The following is a 19,710-nucleotide window of genomic DNA, read 5'->3' on the forward strand; positions in this document are numbered from 1 at the left end:
TATAAAACACCCATAACTTAGGAACAAATATTTTCCCTTTAAATGCCCTTACCGGGATCCGATCGCGAAACATCCTGCTTCATCCCAAAAAAAACTTAACGCTATAGGGTCCGACTTACTAGTTTAGTTAGGTACTTTTTTAAGTTACCGGCTTCAAGTTAGGCTCATATAGATCGGTAAAATTTTCATGTACATGTTTAGAAAAAAATGAATTCGAACGCAATTATAGTCGATAATGAACAAATTGGAATCGGCGGCGACATTTTTCGGTTATGGTATGTTTTACATTCCATTCTGTCTCAACCTTGCACGCCTTTGAAAATTATAGTCAGTGACTCACCAATGGTAAGGAATGTCCCCAGGAACTAGACAAGACCGCGTAGGCCTCCGCGAATACATTTTGCGTTTGCTCCGGCGGAGGCGCGTCCAATGGCAGCCGCCAGCTGGACCTGAACATTAGAAGCAACGTTCAAATTCCAAATTGCTAAACGAAGGTTGCCAACAATATACCAATAGTACAGTCGGAGTCAGATATTAGAGCAGCCGATATATCTGATGGTGGATGTACAAATACAACCAATATCGTATCTTGCTAGAGTTTCCCCGTCTTTTTGCCATGGCTCGCTAAGGGAGCTTGGGGTCCCAAGCCAAGAGTAGTGATTCAAGTTTACGAAAATGACTACCCTACTATAATATTGCATTGTCATCAGATTCACATATGTATACAAAATTTCAGCTTAATCGGATATCAGGAAGTGGATAAAAATGGCTTGCAAGTGTTGAAAAAAAAGTGACTTACATACGAACATGTTAAGTTAAATAAAAGCTTGTAAAAATGTCTTCCGTCGACGGTGGCCGCGCGTGTCAAAACCGAAGTTGTGGTGAGGAGTTTTGTGATTTTCGACATCAAAACAAGAAAAATAATAGAAATATTGAGTGTTAGAATAATTAATAATATATAATCTAGATCACACCTGTGCACGCGCAGCCGTACGAGCACGTCCCAGGCCCAGTCCGGCGCCGGCGCCGCCACGCCGCACAGCCACGAGCCGATCGTCAGCTGCGACTCCAGTGACAGCCCACTGGGAAAAATACGGATTAGAGCGGTTTCGCACTACGTCCGTTCCGAATCCGATCCGAACCCGCGAAAATATGGTCCGTAGTAGCCGTAGAACTGTTTCTATGGTAAGTTACGCACTAAATCCGAAAGAAATCGGATGACGGAGATCGGATCGCTCTTAGAATGCAGACAGAACGGTAAGAGGGGTTGGAAGTTGTTCATATTATAGTGACATTCGTTTCTTTTTTTTATGTAATAGGCCGACGAGCAGACGAACCGCCTGATGGGAAGCAGTCATCGCCGCCCATGGACATAAGCAACATCGGAGGAGCCACTTATGCGTTGCCAACCTTTGAGATCCCTAAATACCTGCTTCTTCAAGAACCCCATGTCATAGCGCAAGGGAAACACCTCAGAAGGTAGCTCATTCCACAACTTGCACGTTCTGGGCAAAAACGAGCGAGATGCCCGCTTGTTCTTGGTTTGCCACGTGTCGAGAATGTGAGGATGAACATTGTTTCTTTGGCGGGAGGTGCGGTCATAAAAACGCGACGGTGGCACCAATTCAAAAAGTTCTTCAGAACATTCCCCATTGTACAGACGGTAGAACAGGCACAGAGAGCCAACGTCTCTCCGAAGACTTAGAGGTCCCAAACCGACTGTGAGATCGGGGTCACCAACAATACGAACTGCCCGACGTTGGATGAAGTCAAGTGGAAGAAGTTGGTATTTCAGTGCTCCAGACCAGAGGTGAGAACAGTACTCCATATGTGGTCGAACCTGCGCTTTGTATAACGAAAGCCGGTGACCTGGTGGTTCTTATTTATATAACAAGATAGTGTGACTAGAAAGATACTCAAATATAGCTACAGCAGGCGTGTACCTCTCCCGTAGACAGCCGCCATCTTTGAAGGCATTTCAAAATAACTACCATTGTATTTAAACTTACTCGTAAGGTGTATAACTAAGTTCTTGTAATAGACACCGCAACAGTTGCGGGCTGCGTTGCGACCAGACGTCGAGCACGATGCGTATCTCTCCCGTAGACGGCCGCCATCTTTAAAGTCACTTCAAAATAACCACCATTGGCATATTTATTATTTAAACTCACTCATAAGGTGTATAACTAAGTTCTTGTAATAGACACGGCAACAGTTGCGGGCTGCGTTGCGACCAGTCGTCGAGCACGGCGCGTATCTCGCCCGTCGACGGCCGCCATCTTTGAAGGCAGAACGGTTTCAAAATGGCCGCTGTTGGCTGCAGTGGTTCCACTGGAAGATAAACAACATGAACAATCTACGTGATATTTCAGTGGAAGATTAAAACAAAATGCTAGAATAAACCATTCCAGATATAGATACTTTGATTCGTTGAAGACTTTATTGATAGATTTCATACACTAGTATTTAAACATCTCACGCCCGTAGAGTGCCACCACTGCCACAAGATCCCACAAGAACCCTTATTACTAAACTTCCTTTTCATCACACTTACTCCAAAAAGATCTTATTTCATGCAGGTGCACTGAAGGACAAAGGCCTATATTCTTCCCGCGGGAGTTCTGGATTGTGAAAAAAGCTATAACTCCCTAGGGAGTTACAGCTTTTTTTTATTATGAAACTTATTCATAGAAACCAAGTAGCATAAAATAATTTTACTTTTAAAAGACTGACGTTTATAATTTAATTTTTTTTTGTTGTTTAAAGTTATTTAATTTGATTAATTTAACAGCAGTTTAATATATTTCAAACTAAATTCCAATCGTGAAAGAAATAAATTACATAATGGCGGACGAATGTTTGATATGTCACCGTATTTAGGAATTATTTTGCTTAAAATTTAGTTTTTTCTTCGCAAATGTGATGAAAACATTGTGTGTAACTCCGGGGGTAAGAATATTGCAAACTCGGGTCTTTAAGTCCCTCGTATCCAAAATTTCACTTACCCCCCTCGTTGCACAATGTAGTAATTGTCTATCTGTTGACTGCTGGCTCACCTACTCAACCTGACAAATTTGCGTCGAAAGGCAAAAGTAAAATCTTTGGTAGAATAGGAACGAATAGTAACTTACACTGATGAACGTAAGCTATGCTATGTACCGCCCTGGCGTATAAATAGTCGTGTCGCGACAGCAGTTTGGGGAGACATTCTCGAGCCGCCTCCATGCACGAGCCGTTGCAGCGCCTCTTTGGTTTTAATGCCACCTGCCAAAGGCGACATTTCATAAACTAAAAACAATTTAAATTTAATATAGGTAGCACAATCAACATACTAGACATGTCGTTCACGAGTGAGTGATTTAAATAAACTATATCTTTTGATTGAACTCACTCACTCAACTCACTCGAGATTTAACTCGCTCAGTAACTCATCTATCTCAGTGTTACTTGCTCGCCCTTTCCCACTCATGATCCGAATGAGCCGGCCGAGCCAGACGAGGGAGACGACGCGAATATGCGAAACGACCGGTTCGGAGGGTGAGAACACATGGCGGGTTCGTATCGCGTTCGCCATCTTGGTCGCACTTATGACTGTGCGTGTATTATAATTATAACCATCTCTTTTACTCACTCTACAGATCCACTGAGCGAAATGAGTGCTATATATCTCCACGAGCGAAAGATATGAATCAAAAATTTCAAGTCAGCGAAGCGAAATACAACATACAGAAAAATGTCTCTAGTGCCGTAAGTGACGGATAATGGAACTTGGGTGTTATTTCTGTGTGTGTCAAAATTATGCCCATTTCTTTAAGCACAGGGGGTTTATTATTTACGTGATACGTTTAGAGGAATTGAGTCATATCTCTCATGTGTGGGACAGTTGTCTGTTGACAAATCTCACAAGATGTCAACAGAAGGCCTGGAAAGCAGTTAAATAGTTAATAGGGCTCTATATATTTTTAGCATTTTCATACAAAAAATACACAATAGAACCTAACTTTATATATATATTATATCTAGAAAGAATACATCAGACAAGCTCCAAGTAAGTTTTCTTTCAAGCGGATGTTACGTAAGCATTTGCTAAAACGAGAGTTCAAATAAAAAAATATAAATCAATAACAAATAATAATCAATATCAATAATAATATATTTTGGGTTCAATATTATATTTATAGTATGTATGTGTATGTATATGTATGTTTGTGTTTCTTATATTTATAGTATGTATGTATTTATATGATATAAATGTAGTTTATAAGTATATTAGTTTGCTTTTCTTTTTAATTAATTGACTTTTTTTTCTCACTGTCTGCACCAATTGTAAGTGTCTCTGTTTGGCCCTATGGTTGACTGGTAGAGAATGCCATTAAGTCCGCCATTTGTACATTATTGTATATATTTTGTGCAATAAAGTTTAAATAAAATAAATAAATATATATATAATCTTATATTTATTTAATACCTGTACAAGGAAATCGACGACCATGGCCGGTATCTCTGCATTGTCCTCGCAACTTGCGACTTGCGTCGCGACGTGCACGCACTGCCCGCAGGAAAGAGACAGCGATAGCGATAAACAGTCTATCACTAATGGTTGTTTTTCTGTAATATAAACATATCTTTGTATTGTTATATTGTTGTAGATTTAGTATTTATAAGTTTTTTCTTTAGTTTACTAGTTTCCGATCTAGTCTTTTGCACCTCCTAAATTTGTCTGATAATAAATAATTTTTATTTTATTTTTATGTATTTATAACTAAAATACAATTTAAATTAATATGGAGCTGAGTTGAAGAGTCTGAAGACGCCTCGACATCTGTTTTGGTTTCTAAAAGATTGTTGTAGCTCCATATATTACAGGGTGATTTCTGGGTCGTGATCCAGAAACCACTTTTTCTGAATCTATAAATGATTTACATTATCATACGGTAGTATTTGATTGAAAGATAATTAGTTTGATTTTTATTATTTTTCAAGTAAAATTAGTCTTATACGAAGTAATCATGGTCACCCTATGACTTTTGACATACGCTGTATGGAAAGCGACAAGACGTCACATTGAGTAGGGTGACCAAATTGTACGCAAACATGTTTTTTTTCTACTTGTCATCTGAAAAATAATCATAATTATTGGTGATAATAAATAATGAGCAACATCATTAGACTCATCTTTGAATTCTGTGTGATGTCTTGTTCTCCTGCTCCACGACCCCGAAATCACCCTGTATATAGTATTAGTAGTTTATAGTTGTTTTACTACGAACCGTGTAAGTGGGTCATCAGGGCCACGCAGTAGGCGGGCCGGGCGGCGCGCCGCAGCAGAGCCGCGGGCGGCGCCCGGCAGCCCGGGGGCTCCGTGCTCGCCAGCACCCAGCCGTCCGTGAATATGGCTTCCAGCTCGCCCGAGATTTGGGTTGATAGTTCTTTGGGGTACGAGGCTCTGTTGACAAAAGGTAATATGATCATAAACATTTTAAAATATGTAGTTATTTTTTAACTTTTTGTATAGTAATTCTGTCTAAAATCTTCTTTCTCTTTCTTGAAATTTATTAAATTGTTCATAAATTTTATCAATAATTATATAAACTTCATATTTCTTAAATGTTATCATTAATTAAGTACCTAACTTATTTATAATCTTCATTTTAGCTTTTAATTGCCTAGTTAATTGTTTAATACGTGCATGTTGTTTTTCTCAGAGCAATAATTGTGTAACCTATAAGTGGAAACTGTTCTGGCTGTTGTATTAACTTAATTTGTTAAACTGTATGTGTAATGATATGCTGTTTGTTTCACTTTGCAATAAAAAAAAAATAATTACGATAGTTGTATGCAGAATATAGAAAATTACCTATTCGCGCGTGTATCGTACAGTCAGCATCAAAAGTAGCGGTACAAACAATGCTTCATAATTCATTGTGTAACAGCTTAACAAAAATGGATGTTTTTAATATAGAACAACTGGGACTATAAAGATATCACTTTTGAACGTGAATTTTAAAAATTTATCTATATTTGGAAAAATTATCAGGGATGTCAGATAATTTTGGTGCGTTGTTTCACCCGCTACTTTTGATGCTGACCCTACGTTTACTTCCGCACGCGTGTAAATATAATGTGCAGTACACATTGTGCTATTTTGCCGCTAGTGCGATATTTAGCACATTACGTAACTATTTAGAAAATTTAAAGAGCCTTAATGTACTGTAAAACCGATACATGTGCGAATAGGTAATTCGCAACTCAAGGGAATGTTTTAAATCGACACGAGTTACTAATTATCTATTCGCACATGTATCGTACAACGTTTTATAGTACATATGGCCCTTTAAATGTTTGACACAGGAACGTAATATGCTAATTTGCGCACTAGTGCAGTAAAATAGCACCATATGTACTGTAAATAACTATTACAGTACACATGGTGCTACTTTCCCGCATATGTCGAAATTTTAAAGAGCCATATCATAATTATGTACTGTAAAACGTTGTACAATACACGTGCGAATCGGTAATTCGCAACAAGTAGCGATAAACACGACCGAAGGGAGTGTTTTAAATCGACACGAGATTTCCTACTTTTCGCACTTGTATCGTAAATAACTATATTAAAATGTGTGTTGTCAAAATATACAATGAAACTTAAGTTATTAAATAAAAAATGTAAGTCACCTATTATGTTTGTGCAAGTCAGCCACCGCCCACATAGCATGGTGTCCCAGTGCGCGCAGCTCAGCGCGCAGGCGCGAGTATTGTGCGTGCGTGCGCACAGCGCGCGTGAGCACGGCGAGCAGCGTGCGCACGCCGCAGCACGCACGGAGCACGTCTCGCGCTGCGTGGTCCCATTCGTATGGACGGGTTTGGGTTATGTCCTAAAAAAGTTAATAAAGGTATATGTAATGTACAAGTTGAAAGACAGGCCGAGGTATGGTCATGGTCTTCTATAATCGAGCTATCAAAGAACTCAATCAATGTAGTCTTAAGCAAGATTGCAAATTCTTGCAACCGAAGAACGTAACTACTATATAGTATCAACTCTTATTAAATAAAAGCCACTCACGATCCTGTGTTAGTACGATACAGTTTCTCGATATCAGAGAACGATACCACTATCTCATTCTCCCTATTCCTTTCTTCACTCTTATCTTATGGTGCCATAGACTTAGAGAGCGGGGTTTTTATAACCGTACCGCTTGTTGAGATAACAATACCTACGGTTGTCAAAAAATGTATTAGCATTCTTGAGGATTTTTTCTACGGACTTTAGCGATTCGAATATTGATTTTTTTTTAAACACTCATAGAAAAAAATCATTAACCCACCTAAAACGCACTTTAAAAAGCTGTAACAATTTATGTACAAAAGCTAAAAATATGAGCCAGGTCCTGCTACCGCAAGGCGCCTTCGCTGACGGCCCCGGCGCCGCCGTGCCGGTCCAACTCCTCCCACATCTGTTCTCTGCTAGAGACGGTAGTTACTCACAGTCCGCTGTAGGAGCGCGAGGCGCACCGCGAGCGCCCGCAGCGGGAACGCCTTCAACAACGCCAGCAGGTCCTGCTCCCGCAAGGCGCCCTCGCTGACGGCCCCGGCGCCGCCGTGCCGGTCCAACTCCTCCCACATCTGTTCTCTGCTAGAGACGGTAGTTACTCACAGTCCGCTGTAGGAGCGCGAGGCGCACCGCGAGCGCCCGCAGCGGGAACGCCTTCAACAACGCCAGCAGGTCCTGCTCCCGCAAGGCGCCCTCGCTGACGGCCCCGGCGCCGCCGTGCCAGTCCACCTCCTCCCACATCTGTTCTCTGCTAAAGACGGTAGTTACTCACAGTCCGCTGTAGGAGCGCGAGGCGCGCCGCGAGCGCCCGCAGCGGGAACGCCTTCCACAACGCCAGCAGGTCCTGCTCCCGCAAGGCGCCCTCGCTGACGGCCCCGGCGCCGCCGTGCCAGTCCACCTCCTCCCACATCTGTTCTCTGCTAAAGACGGTAGTTACTCACAGTCCGCTGTAGGAGCGCGAGGCGCGCCGCGAGCGCCCGCAGCGGGAACGCCTTCAACAACGCCAGCAGGTCCTGCTCCCGCAAGGCGCCCTCGCTGACGGCCCCGGCGCCGCCGTGCCGGTCCACCTCCTCCCACATCTCCTCGTTCTCTGCTGGAAACGGTAGGATCCATACATTTAGCTAGACTGGGGACGGCACAAACATAAAAAGCAGGAGAAAATATTGTAATATTGTGTAAATTGAGATTGGCGCCTTGCCTTTTGGTGCGCGCAATGCGCCAACCAATTTTTTTCCCGAAGATTAGCTGGAAGAGATCCCTTATAGGGATAAGTTCGCCTTTGTACCTCTATTTCTGTAAATATTATGTGAACCTGTGTTGTGTACAATAAAGTGATTACAACTACAATTTTTTTGATGGTGAAAACACGGGGCGTATTGGACCGGTTCTCCTTAGCTGGTAAACAGCCCTGTAAATGCGCGTTTTCCCAGAGATAAGACCTAGCTAGATCGATTTTTCGCCCCCAATCACCAAATTACATTCATCGAAATCATTAGAGCCGTTTTTTCTATCCCCAAAATACATAAATATACATGAATTATGGGTATAAGATTTAGGTCATACTAAGTGACTTTTATTATTATATACAGGGATCGGAAACCGGTATTTTTTGTATGGGAACGAAAACGGTATTTTTTCGTTCTTTGTTAATTACTTCATTTCTAATTAGGCAATCTAATAATACGAAGTCGTTATCTGAAAACACAACTGAGTCCTACATTTAGAGTATAAAATAAACCGAAATATATGGTTATTTCGATGTTTTTGCAAAAAACCGGTTCCGATCCCTGATTATATACCCTCAAACATAAATGCATACCAACACCATCGTACCTTCAGTACATTCCTTAGCCGTCTCCAAGACGGGTGCAGACAGCAAAAGGTCCAGTATGGCCAGGGCCCGTGCCGCGTCGCTTGTATCACACATCGGGAGTCTAATCAGAGGGGCCGCCCATCGCACTGAATGGGTTTGTCTGGAATTTTACGTCTTATAATAATAATCATCATCAGTCAGTGCCTTGGAGGATTTAACAACTGGAGATGCCTTGTCTGTGATTTTCTGCGACAAAGTCTGCCGATTTTTGCGGGGGAGTAGCACGTCAAATTTATGGTATACGTGACGTACAAATAGCTGCCAGATAAACGTCAGTCCATATAATACAATGATCACTGGCCGAGGTTTTCGGGTAAGGCAACTCCAGACGGATAGCGCAATTACAATTATTAAAATAAGCTTTTTAACAAAGGACACAATTTCTAAAACTAACCTACATTGTTAACTCAAGTACATTATTTACAAGTTCCTACAAACACCCAAAGGTGATATACTCGTATTATTGGCCGGTACAGTACATGCGAGTTAAATAATAGTATTTTATGCAACAGTTGTATAAGAAGGGTCAAAAAAGCCGAGTGGCGTGAGTTACAATGTGAGCCGGAGCCGAAGGCCACGAGCATTTTTTGACCTACTTATACAACGTTGCATACAATATTTTTCCTACGAGTCAACAAAAAAAAATCTTAATTTAGGTAAACAAAGCAAAAGTATATAGCCAAGACGCGCGAGCATTCCTTGTTACGCGCCCGGCCCGCCCCGGGCCGCGGCCGGCCGGTCGGCGACACCTCCTCGTAACTCATGAGGCCCTGGTACTTGCTACTTGCTAAATTAAATTTTTGGACAGTTTTTTCTCAATTTTGGCCACCGTAGCCTACGGAGACTAACAAGCAACGCTGAGGTCTTCGTAGTCTATGTTGCTATATTACGGGTGTCACATGCGTGTTTCTGACTTATGAAGTAATTATTTTTACTATGCAACCAAATGAATATTTTGTAAGTTGGCGGCAATGCACTTAGTTTAAAACTGTATTCGTTTTGGTTTTGTTAGGTCTGTAGCCATTAATCGCAGTAACGTTATAGCGATTAAAAGCACAAGAGCTTTTATGAGGAATAGACAATATAGACTTTTCTTGAAACCTTTTATGTATGTTCTTATATTCGTGTTAATGAATGCATAAATGACAGATAACAGTAGAGGAGTAGGAAAAAGCTTGTAAAACCAGATTACCTGAATAGCTGGTGAAGCAAGAACAGTAGCTGCCTAACGTCACTTTTAGCAAGCAAAGCGCCGCACAGCGCCCGCGCCCAGCGCTTTAAGGAATCCGTGAAGTACTCCATCTTCAGACAGGTGATGGAGCTGCTCGCGCGCAACTCTTGAAGTACTAAGGTTAGGGCTTCTCTGATGTCTCCAACGTTGCCTCGGACAGTTTCTGAGATGAATTCTTCTATCTGAAAATTGTGTTTTGATTTTGTCACTGAAATTAACTACCTAGAACAGGAGCTCTCAAAGTTGACTGGCCTCACAAAAAGTCCTCCCACCTCTTGGCCATCTTAAATATGGGAGCATGAAATATTATTTTATTAGTACCGGCTGTTAACCCGATCGGTAGGCATGTCGTCTTATGTTCCAGGGCCCACTCAAATTTCGTACGCGACCCACCAATGGGTCGGGGCCCATAATTTGGGAGATGCTGACCTAAGATGGGTCGAAGTATTAAATTCCTATGTGGAACATGCTGCTGATATAAGAGGCAAACGAGCAGACGAATGGTAAGCGATTACCGTCGCCCACAGACACCCGCAACATTAAAGGGGTTGGAAGTGCGTTGCCGGCATTTAAGATGCGAGTACGCTCTTATGTTAGGCTTCTTAGAATTAATTGTATATATGCATCTAGGTCAATATTCGCTACACTGTCGCATTGGGCAACTGTTATAATAGCTGTACCTTTATTATAAATAAACTAAAAAAGACCTGATAGTAAGCCAATAATGCTTGATGTTAGTACATGCAGTATGACTCGTTCACGTCGTTCAGCAGGCCCTCTCAGCGAGGTTGAACGGCAGGCAGCTTCTCCTCTAGCAGCGGAACTTCATATTTCCCTTTAATAGTATACGAATAAAGTCTATTTTGGATTGAAATTAACCTGATAGTAAGCCAGCAACGCCTGGTGCTGGTACGTGCAGTATGACTCGTTCACGTCTTTCAGCAGGCCCTCCAAACGAAGCTGAGCGGCAGGCAGCTTCTCCTTCAGCAGCGTAGCGTGCTCGTACTGTCCTTGAAAGAGATACAAGAAAGTTTGGAAGGTTCTCTGGAAAAAATCTTAGTGATACTGATAAGCCCGCCTATTGGCTACTGTTGTCAATCAATCTGTTTGTAACAATGAAATCATATTCATATTATATAAATCATATTGCACTTAAAAAATGTTTGAATCCTAGCTCAGTATTTACATAATCATAAAAAAAAAATCATCATATAATAGAAGATGACACTAATCCTGCTATTCATACTCATAAAATCTATTTTAGTAAAATACTGATTAACTTAGTCATTGTCTGACATTTTCACTATACTCCTGACATTTTCTTTTTTGTTAGATCGTGTAATTCACGAAGACGCGGGCCTTGACTCGTATTGTCATACGATTAAAGGTTAGATTTGACTAATCTGCGCGTCATCGTGGATGACACGAGCAGCAATAAAAACGGTTAAAACAAGACTAACTGTAATTTAATTAACAGAAGCATGCTACGTTTTATGACTTAGTTAAAATGTGTTTTACCCATTATTAAATTATAAAACGGGACTTAATCGCGTATAATTAAGTTTTGAAATTTACGTCCGACGTTTCGAGGACGGAAATGGTACACTACCTAATCCTTATTGCAAAGGCATAAGGTCCACAGATGGCTAGATGGCCACACTACTCTGTGGGAAATACTGTCCTCTTATTAAACATTGTACGCCACAGTCGGCTGTGGAAGTCATCCGAAAGTCTTGCCGAAGACGCCAACGACGGCTACATCTTCGCCAATGCAATAGGGACTTACAAGGGACTCCGTAAAGTTCAATTTCGCTTAAATAATCATGATCGCCTGGCGTCCACGGCACGGCATATTCCTTCGGCTTCTGGCGTTCGAAAGGTTAACGCAAGTTCATGTTAAGTTACAATAATAAATAACTATGCATATATATTTTTAGGGCAAAAAGTGGAACAAAGAGCAAAGAGAATTTCAAATAGAGGTGTATTGTCAAAGAAAACTTTGTAGCCAAGTAAATTTACTGCCATCTTTCGACACATAATTAGAACTTAGAATGCCATTTTACTTTGATCCTTGTTCTTTTACTAATATGAGTTTTTGTTAAATATCAAATAGTGACGCCATCTAATAGATCAAAGGCCAAAGGTATAACACGACGACCGGTTTGGCCTAGTCGGTCACTGATCCTGCCTACGAAGCTGATGGTCCCGGGTTCAAATCCTGGTAAGGGCATTTATTCGTGTGATGAGCATGGATATTTGTTCCAGAGTCATGGGTGTTTTCTATGTATTTAAGTATTTATAAATATTTATATATTATATATCATTGAGCTTACTGTGGGACTTAGTCAATTTGTGTAATAATGACCTATAATATTTATATTTATATTATTTATTTATAACAGCATCGCTTCGAAGATATTTGATATTTATCTAATTGAACACATATTAGAGAAAGAATAAGGATCAAAGTCAAATGGCATAGTAAAAGTTTTAATTATGTGTCAAAAGATTGCGGTAAATTTACGTCACCACAAAGTTTTCTTTGACAATACACCTCTACTTCAAATTCTCTTTGCAAGGAGGAAAAAGTATAACAATTTTAATAATTGCTTAAGTTCTGTTTTTTTATTCCGTGGACTAAAATGACGTTTCATATGTAAAACATGACATTTCTTAGTACCACATGAAATGTCATTTTAGTCTACGGAATAAAAAAACAGAATATAGGATCTTGTAACAAAAAACATTTAACGTTTCTAAACGGCATTACTTAAATATTTACAAATATTAATAACACTCACACAATGAACTTAAGCGCCTACAGATCTACAATGATGCTTAAGTTACTTATTGCAAAGGCATACAATCAAAGTCATTAGATAACAGTGTTTCAGACCAACCTGTGTAAGAGATGCTACGCTCACACTGACCACACTTTTGCGTGACAGAGACTGTCTTCTTCTCCACTCTCCATAGAGCAGCTCTGCTTTTTTCCTCATCCTGGTATCCTTTGGCGACCTTTTCGTTTTCTTGCTCTAATGCTATTGCTGAACATCTGAAAAATGGGTATTTAGCTTATTATACGATTCTTAAGCAGCTTGTAAATTTACAAGACAAATAGTAGGGTAGTGAGAAAAACTAATCGAAGTAACATGTACAAATCAATTTTATTTCCATAATATTTACAATTACGAGAAGAGGGGTGTATGGTAAGGTAAGGTAATCCATAAACAAACGCACCAACACAAACGGTTAATGATATGGCATTCAAAGTGTTAATGATAGTGTCACGAGACTGTCACCCACCTCAGGCGTACAAGGAATCACTGTTGGTAAGTCAACAGAACCAGAACAATGTACAAAAAGTAAAAGGTAGGTATACCCTTGCACAGAAATGTTTGCTTATTGCATTTTCTCAATAAATAAATAAATATGCCTGCAATAAAAATCTTTTATGATTCATTATTATGTTAATCAAACATAACTGACTATTTATATACATAATTGTTCCAACACAGAGTATAGACTCTTATCAGACATGGCATAATTGCATTATGCATATTTAATATATTTATGACTTATGAGACACCATTTTTGATATGAAAAATGCTATTTGGCGGTGTGAGGTGCTAAAAATATTATTGTTATTGTATTAAAAAACCAATAAGTACCTGTAAGTTGACAACAAGTCCACCAGAGGATGTTCCGGCCTCAATGCTTTTCCACCTTCTGCCAAAGTTTCCTCTCTCTCACTCATCTCCCTTATCTCTGCCATCTCTTTCCCCCCAAATATGTGCATTGCTACTTCTAAAGGCATACATTGTAATTTTTCCAGTCTAACTTCATTTGTTGTTTGAAGTTCCTGGGTTGTTTCTGGAATCATTGATTCTTCAAATATAGGAGCTGATGGTGCTACATTTTCTAACACACTAGTAGATATACTTTCAGTAGTATCTTCAACTGATTGCATATGATCAGTGCCTTGAATTGTATAAGCTAACGCTGACTCTTTTAATTTTGTTTCCAGTTCTTCTATAGGTAAATCAGATACTGGAACATCTTTAAGAGTGATTATATCTAGACTATGGCACACATCTTTATATGCACTTTGTGTTGGATCTAAACACTGACTTTGTGATGATATTTGATTATCTATACTTGCTTGACTCTGTATTTTCGAGCATTCTGCAATTGGAATTGAGCTTTGATCTGCTTCTATTAAAGTTTCTTTTTGAGCGGATTCATTTACACTTAATACAGTCTGTTCATGAGTACATATACTGGGTAAATCTGTATCTTCAACTATATCTTCTTCAATAACAGCTTGAGCAGAAGGGATATTCTCTTCAATTATAGGCATATTGCTTATAGAAGCCCCTGCTTCAGGTATCTCAGTACTTGTAACGCGTTTCTCTTTGCTTTTCTTCTTCTGAAAATGCAAGTTCATGTTAAGTTACACAAATAAATAACTACGCATATAATTTTTAGAGCAAGAAATACAAAAAGTAATAACGAAAGTGTAAAACTTACCGCACGAGGCTTCTCTTTCACCATAGTCGCCATTTTTTATATCGGAATTACTAAGGATCTTGTTACAATAACACTTCTTTGTTTCTAAAACACATTTGTTAAATATTTACAAATAACACAGTATGGAACGGAATCGCCAGCTGAGATCTGTCAGCTGTCACTAACTAGCTGTCAAACGGAACGTCAAATAATTGACATTTGCAAAAATTGTTACCAGGATATTAAATTATTATTTGCTTAACACCTTTTGGTCTTATCAGCACGGGCGCTTTTACAGCAAGCGTTTGTATGACACAAATGGATACCCTTGTATGTATTCCATAGATGGTAGGATCATTTAGATGTGCTCATATAGTTACTTTACTCTTTTCTATACCGCATGCGCCCGTGAGGGACAGAATATAAGCGCCAATTACATCCACACTTCCCGATTTCGGGCCTGATCATCGTTTTTTTCCATAGAATATCAGCACATCGTTAACAATACTTTGTCGCTAATCACCAAAAAAGGTTCAATGTTTGGTATTTGTGCGTATGACCAATTTTTTTTTACATTTCAAATATTGTAAACGATGTACTGATATTTGGTGAAACGAAAAAATATTCTTTTTCGGGCCTGAAATCGGGCCCTGATAATGTGTGGATGTAATTGGCACTTTACACAATGCGACAAAATTAAAAACTCTTTTTAACATTTCTGCCAACATACCAAAAATAACCCACGAAATTTGGTCGGGTTCATTGTTACCCACCATAAAAAACGATGGGTAACAAAAAAACGTCTACGTCACTTAGGACATTTTAGAAGTAGGTAGGAAAGACAAGTTAGACTATGACAAGGACAAACAATAATATCGCTTTCTCTGATATTCCTAATGAAAGTTCCGTAAGAGCATCTCGTTCGGTCATCTCCCCCTCCCCCATTTCATCACTGTATTATTGTACCTCTATGTCTCTAACGTCAGGTTATCAACACGACGCTTTTTAAGCTCTCGTTTGTATGAGGCCTCATTACCCAGCTCCGAAAATCTTCTGCAATAATACTCATCAAAAAATATAATACTCACTATCTCCTAGTGAGTATTATATTCTTTGCGGTAGACCCTCTAGGCTAAAGTCTAGACTCACGTAAATTATGCTTGCAAGTCGCGAGGCGAATGATGAGAAATCAATTTTTCCTCACGACTCGTCCCATACAAAAAGAAGTTTCTTTTGGAGTCTGTGCGGAAAGAGAAGACTCGTGTGGAATTTAAGGGAACCAACAAATCTATTCTACGACTCTTCTCTTACCGCACAGACGTTACCGAAGCTGCCAAAAATTGAATAAATATATAGGGTATTAAACTATAAGATAAGCGATTTTGATAGGTAGCCCAGCCTGTGCAACTGTTATGTAAGCGTTATAATTCCATACAAGATTAACGTTTAAAATAAAACTTGCACTGTCAAAATCGCTGCTAAGTTATCTTGGTCTGACTTTTTTAAATGGACTATTAAAAAATAAAACAAACACCTTTTAAGTGAGTAATAAGATGTAATGAAAAAAGCATCGGTATGTAAAATACATAATATTTGTGAAAGTCTGGACTATGCTCTGTCCAGAAACGATTTCATAACTTGGTCGACCCAGAACAGATCAACCCTATTTAATCACCAATTTAAAATATCACCAATCGTTTGGTCAGGTTGGCAGTTCGTTTCTTCATCCAATTTCAGCCTTTAAAAAGCTTAAAACAATTCCATATGATATTATGAACATTTTTAAGGCGGCGGTTGTCCAGACAAATGATCCTGGTACTGTATATTCTCGTCTTCATACTGCGCATGATTCTGCTGAGATACGATAAAGACTGGAGACTTCATCTTCCTTGGGACAGGAGACGGGGAAGATGAGTAACTCCTGGACTGCGAAGGCCCGCTCTGCATTTTCGCGCGGAACATTATATTGTCTATTTCGTGCATAGCAACGTCTCTCTGATGCTCGTCTAGTTTTCTCAGCTTTTTAGCTAGCAGCTGACCGTACAGATCGTATTCATCTATGTCTCTTTTCTCTGTAGTAGCTTTCTTTAAGTACGTAACGGCTTCGTCCATTTGCTTCTTAGCGTAGAACATATCTGTGGTGGTGTCAAAGCCTGTTGTTTTGTCTGTGGGGTTGGGTTGAGCTGACTGTCTCGTCGGCCTGTTGGCGGGAGTCCTTTCCACCGTACCATGGTTGCGGGGCGCGGAATGGTCTGCTATTGCTGGAGGGGTCGTGTATGCCGTATTTACAAAGAACTGAAAAGTAAAATGGAAAATAATTAATCTATTGGGGTCGTATAGGTTCAAATTCTGTGATTTAGGGCTTATTGGTCTGTAATGGCCACTGACATGAAATTCGTCCAAAGATTTGCAAATTTAGCGAAGGTTTTGAACGCATGTGAAGGGCTATCTGATAGTCTTTCACAAATGTGGAGCGCGAGTAGGTAGGATTCACTTTTACAAGTAGGAATGCTTTTTTAGTTTATGTATTGTTGCGAAGCCCCCGGTTCGTACCCTTTGATATCTCAAAAAGCCAACTTTATTTAAAAAACCATCACGTGTGTCATAAAAGGTTCACGACATCACGACACAAACGAAGAGTAATTTAACGCAACCATTAGGGAATGTATTACGTAGTAGGTACTTGTATTAGTCCCCCATAGGTATGCAGGTTAGCGTTTTTGCTGCGTTTTTGCTGCCAGTCCAGCCTACGACGCCAAAGCTTCTTATTTACTTAGGGCTTGTGCACAAATCACGCGAGGTTTTTACCGCTATTTTTTGATACCCCCCATCCCCCTTGGTTGTATTTGGTGAGGTACTTGTACCCCCACATAACCTCAAGTGTATTTTATTTTATTTTTTGTTCGACCTTATTTTAAGATAAATTGTATTGTATAGAGCAGGGGTGGCCAACTTGATTAGACCCAAGATCTCCTGTTTATTAACGAAACCCTGTGCGATCTACCAATTACATACATCTTGAAACCTTAAATGAAACTGGTCTACGTATTTATATTTTTTGCCTTGCCACGATCGACTGGACTAACAGTCGCGATCGACCTGTTGGCTACCCCTGGTATAGAGTAAATCTTGTTTAGACTTGCTATTTTGAAGTGCCAAGTGAAAATTTATGTTTAACAAAACCGAGAAAAAATATGAGGTAGATATTTTTTCTTAGTTTCGTTCACCATAGAAAAATACACGTGAGGTCTTTTTATACCCCCCTCCCCCGACGTGTTCTGTCGTCATTTTTTCGTGACTCCCTCCCCCCCTATAAAACATCGCGTGATTTGTACACAAGCCCTTATGTACACCCAGCTGCAAAAGTGTCCATGCAATTTTATAGCTAGTTGTGTCTATTGTATCTCACAGTAGGCTAGGCATATGCTAGGCACTTCATAAGTCATTAGCTTGAGACGTTGCTAAACTAAAATAGGCACTAAGAGCCATCTCAAATGCCCCAACCAAGTCAACGAACTTCCTACTATTCATTTAAGTTGAGATATTATTATCAGTTATTGTCACGTTTGATGTATCTAAGGCTTGAGATACACTTGTAAGTTTTACTTACGTAAGTAAGGACAAAGCTATTTGTTAGAATGAGATAATGATATTCATCTCTCACTCTATAGTATAGCTGTGTCCCTACTTCCGTAAGTAAAACTTACAAGTGTACCTCAGGCCTAAACTTGTTAACTATGTCAATAACTTTGATACCCAAGACTCTCGACTTTTTCCGTAAACGGATGAATCAGATGGCGCAATAGTACACAGTACACGTCGGTCTCAAAGTTCACCTAACATCATAACATGACATCCGTATATGCGATATCGAGTAGGAACAGGAACCGGAGGTATTGGGCCGATTGATAAGCGCCTAAAACCTTCGACTTATTGTTATTAACTAGGAAGATAGAAGAAATATAGATATATTTTTGGGTACTATTCAGTAGTATTTTCAATTAGTTGACGAGATCTTCGGGACATCGCCGGAAATCATGGCCAGGCTTGAGTTGTATTGTAGCCCGATACATAATAAAACGAATGACAATGATCTATAACCCATCCGTCCTATCCAGTTAAATTTACAATTGCTTAAGTAATGTCGGTAAAGTAATTCAGTAATTTTACTAATTTTATAGTCGAAAACTTATTTGAATTAAGAAACTTCGTCAAATGTTTGCCCCTCATTCCAAGTAGTGCGAGAGACTTTGTGCCCAACACGACCAAATTAACCAATGACATATATTTGGCCAATACAGTGCCAAGTTTTGAGAAGTATTGTATCGGTTTGGACACGATTATAATAAAGACTGCTTATACTGTTCCTAGATGTGCTAATAATGTAACTGAAAGTATTTTAACACAAATTATGTTTAATTCTCACCTCATGTTCCATTTGAGTACTATCGCATTCATATTTCCCGCCGAGAAAACTTTCCATCATAGGATATGCGAACCATGTCGTATGGTATGAGTCTTGTAACTTCTTCTTTTTGTTCCAGTGCATTCTAAAAGATGTCATGAGCGATTCTTTCTTCCTCTTGAGGTCAGTGACCGAACAATTTATGCTCAAAGACGTCTGTATTCGAAGCCAAGCATCGGAAACTTCGCTTCTGTTTCTATGATGTGGGTGTTTTGGGTCCCAAAGAAGTTGTTCTCTACGATAAAGGTCCAAAAATTCCAAAACTACATCGTTTGACCACGACATTTTGTGAAAAGTCACAAAAAATGTGTAATAAAACACGTCCACACCAGCCCTCGCTAAGAGAAAGACTGGGGCGGCAGCCAATCACACGTACTCGCTTATCCAATGTTTGTTTATGTTGGCCTCGTTCCACAAATTATGCGATCGATGTTCGTCATTGGCAGATGACGTTTGGCGGCCAACCAAAATATTTGTGGGCACCGAGACGAAACTTTTTGGATAGGTATTTGTTTATTTTTTTGTTGATAATTGATCGCAGACGTTTGAGGTTGTTAGTTGTAAATAAATTCTTATTG

General features: G+C 39.7%; 2 protein-coding genes across 3 annotated transcripts in view; both read right to left on the reverse strand.

The window, feature by feature from the left end:
• The window catches only part of LOC133515795 (uncharacterized), a 54,366-nt gene extending 39,000 nt beyond the window's left edge, over positions 1 to 15,366 (reverse strand). The window contains exons 1-14 of one of the 2 annotated variants that reach the window (XM_061848383.1): positions 14,689 to 15,366; positions 13,830 to 14,587; positions 13,059 to 13,213; positions 11,038 to 11,168; positions 10,120 to 10,340; positions 8,888 to 9,027; positions 7,996 to 8,144; positions 6,679 to 6,878; positions 5,271 to 5,446; positions 4,469 to 4,608; positions 3,132 to 3,264; positions 2,172 to 2,331; positions 975 to 1,082; positions 341 to 449 (exon numbers count right to left, since the gene is read on the reverse strand). In XM_061848383.1, coding sequence (XP_061704367.1) covers positions 341 to 449; positions 975 to 1,082; positions 2,172 to 2,331; positions 3,132 to 3,264; positions 4,469 to 4,608; positions 5,271 to 5,446; positions 6,679 to 6,878; positions 7,996 to 8,144; positions 8,888 to 9,027; positions 10,120 to 10,340; positions 11,038 to 11,168; positions 13,059 to 13,213; positions 13,830 to 14,587; positions 14,689 to 14,721 — 2,613 coding nt within the window. In that variant the 5' untranslated portion in view covers positions 14,722 to 15,366. Of the gene's footprint in view, positions 1 to 340; positions 450 to 974; positions 1,083 to 2,171; positions 2,332 to 3,131; positions 3,265 to 4,468; positions 4,609 to 5,270; positions 5,447 to 6,678; positions 6,879 to 7,995; positions 8,148 to 8,887; positions 9,028 to 10,119; positions 10,341 to 11,037; positions 11,169 to 13,058; positions 13,214 to 13,829; positions 14,588 to 14,688 lie in introns of both variants that reach the window. The other variant, XM_061848382.1, reaches the window with a different exon arrangement.
• An 836-nt stretch (positions 15,367 to 16,202) lies between these two features.
• Positions 16,203 to 19,555, reverse strand: LOC133515806 (uncharacterized). Its single transcript, XM_061848398.1, has 2 exons — positions 19,094 to 19,555; positions 16,203 to 16,962 (listed from the first exon to the last, which is right to left on the reverse strand). Exons 1-2 carry the CDS (start codon positions 19,415 to 19,417, stop codon positions 16,450 to 16,452), a joined length of 837 nt encoding a protein of 278 aa, XP_061704382.1. The 5' UTR covers positions 19,418 to 19,555; the 3' UTR covers positions 16,203 to 16,449.
• Positions 19,556 to 19,710: the final 155 nt, after the last annotated feature.

This window comes from Cydia pomonella, chromosome 3, assembly GCF_033807575.1.
Source record: "Cydia pomonella isolate Wapato2018A chromosome 3, ilCydPomo1, whole genome shotgun sequence".
NCBI lineage: Eukaryota > Metazoa > Arthropoda > Insecta > Lepidoptera > Tortricidae > Cydia > Cydia pomonella.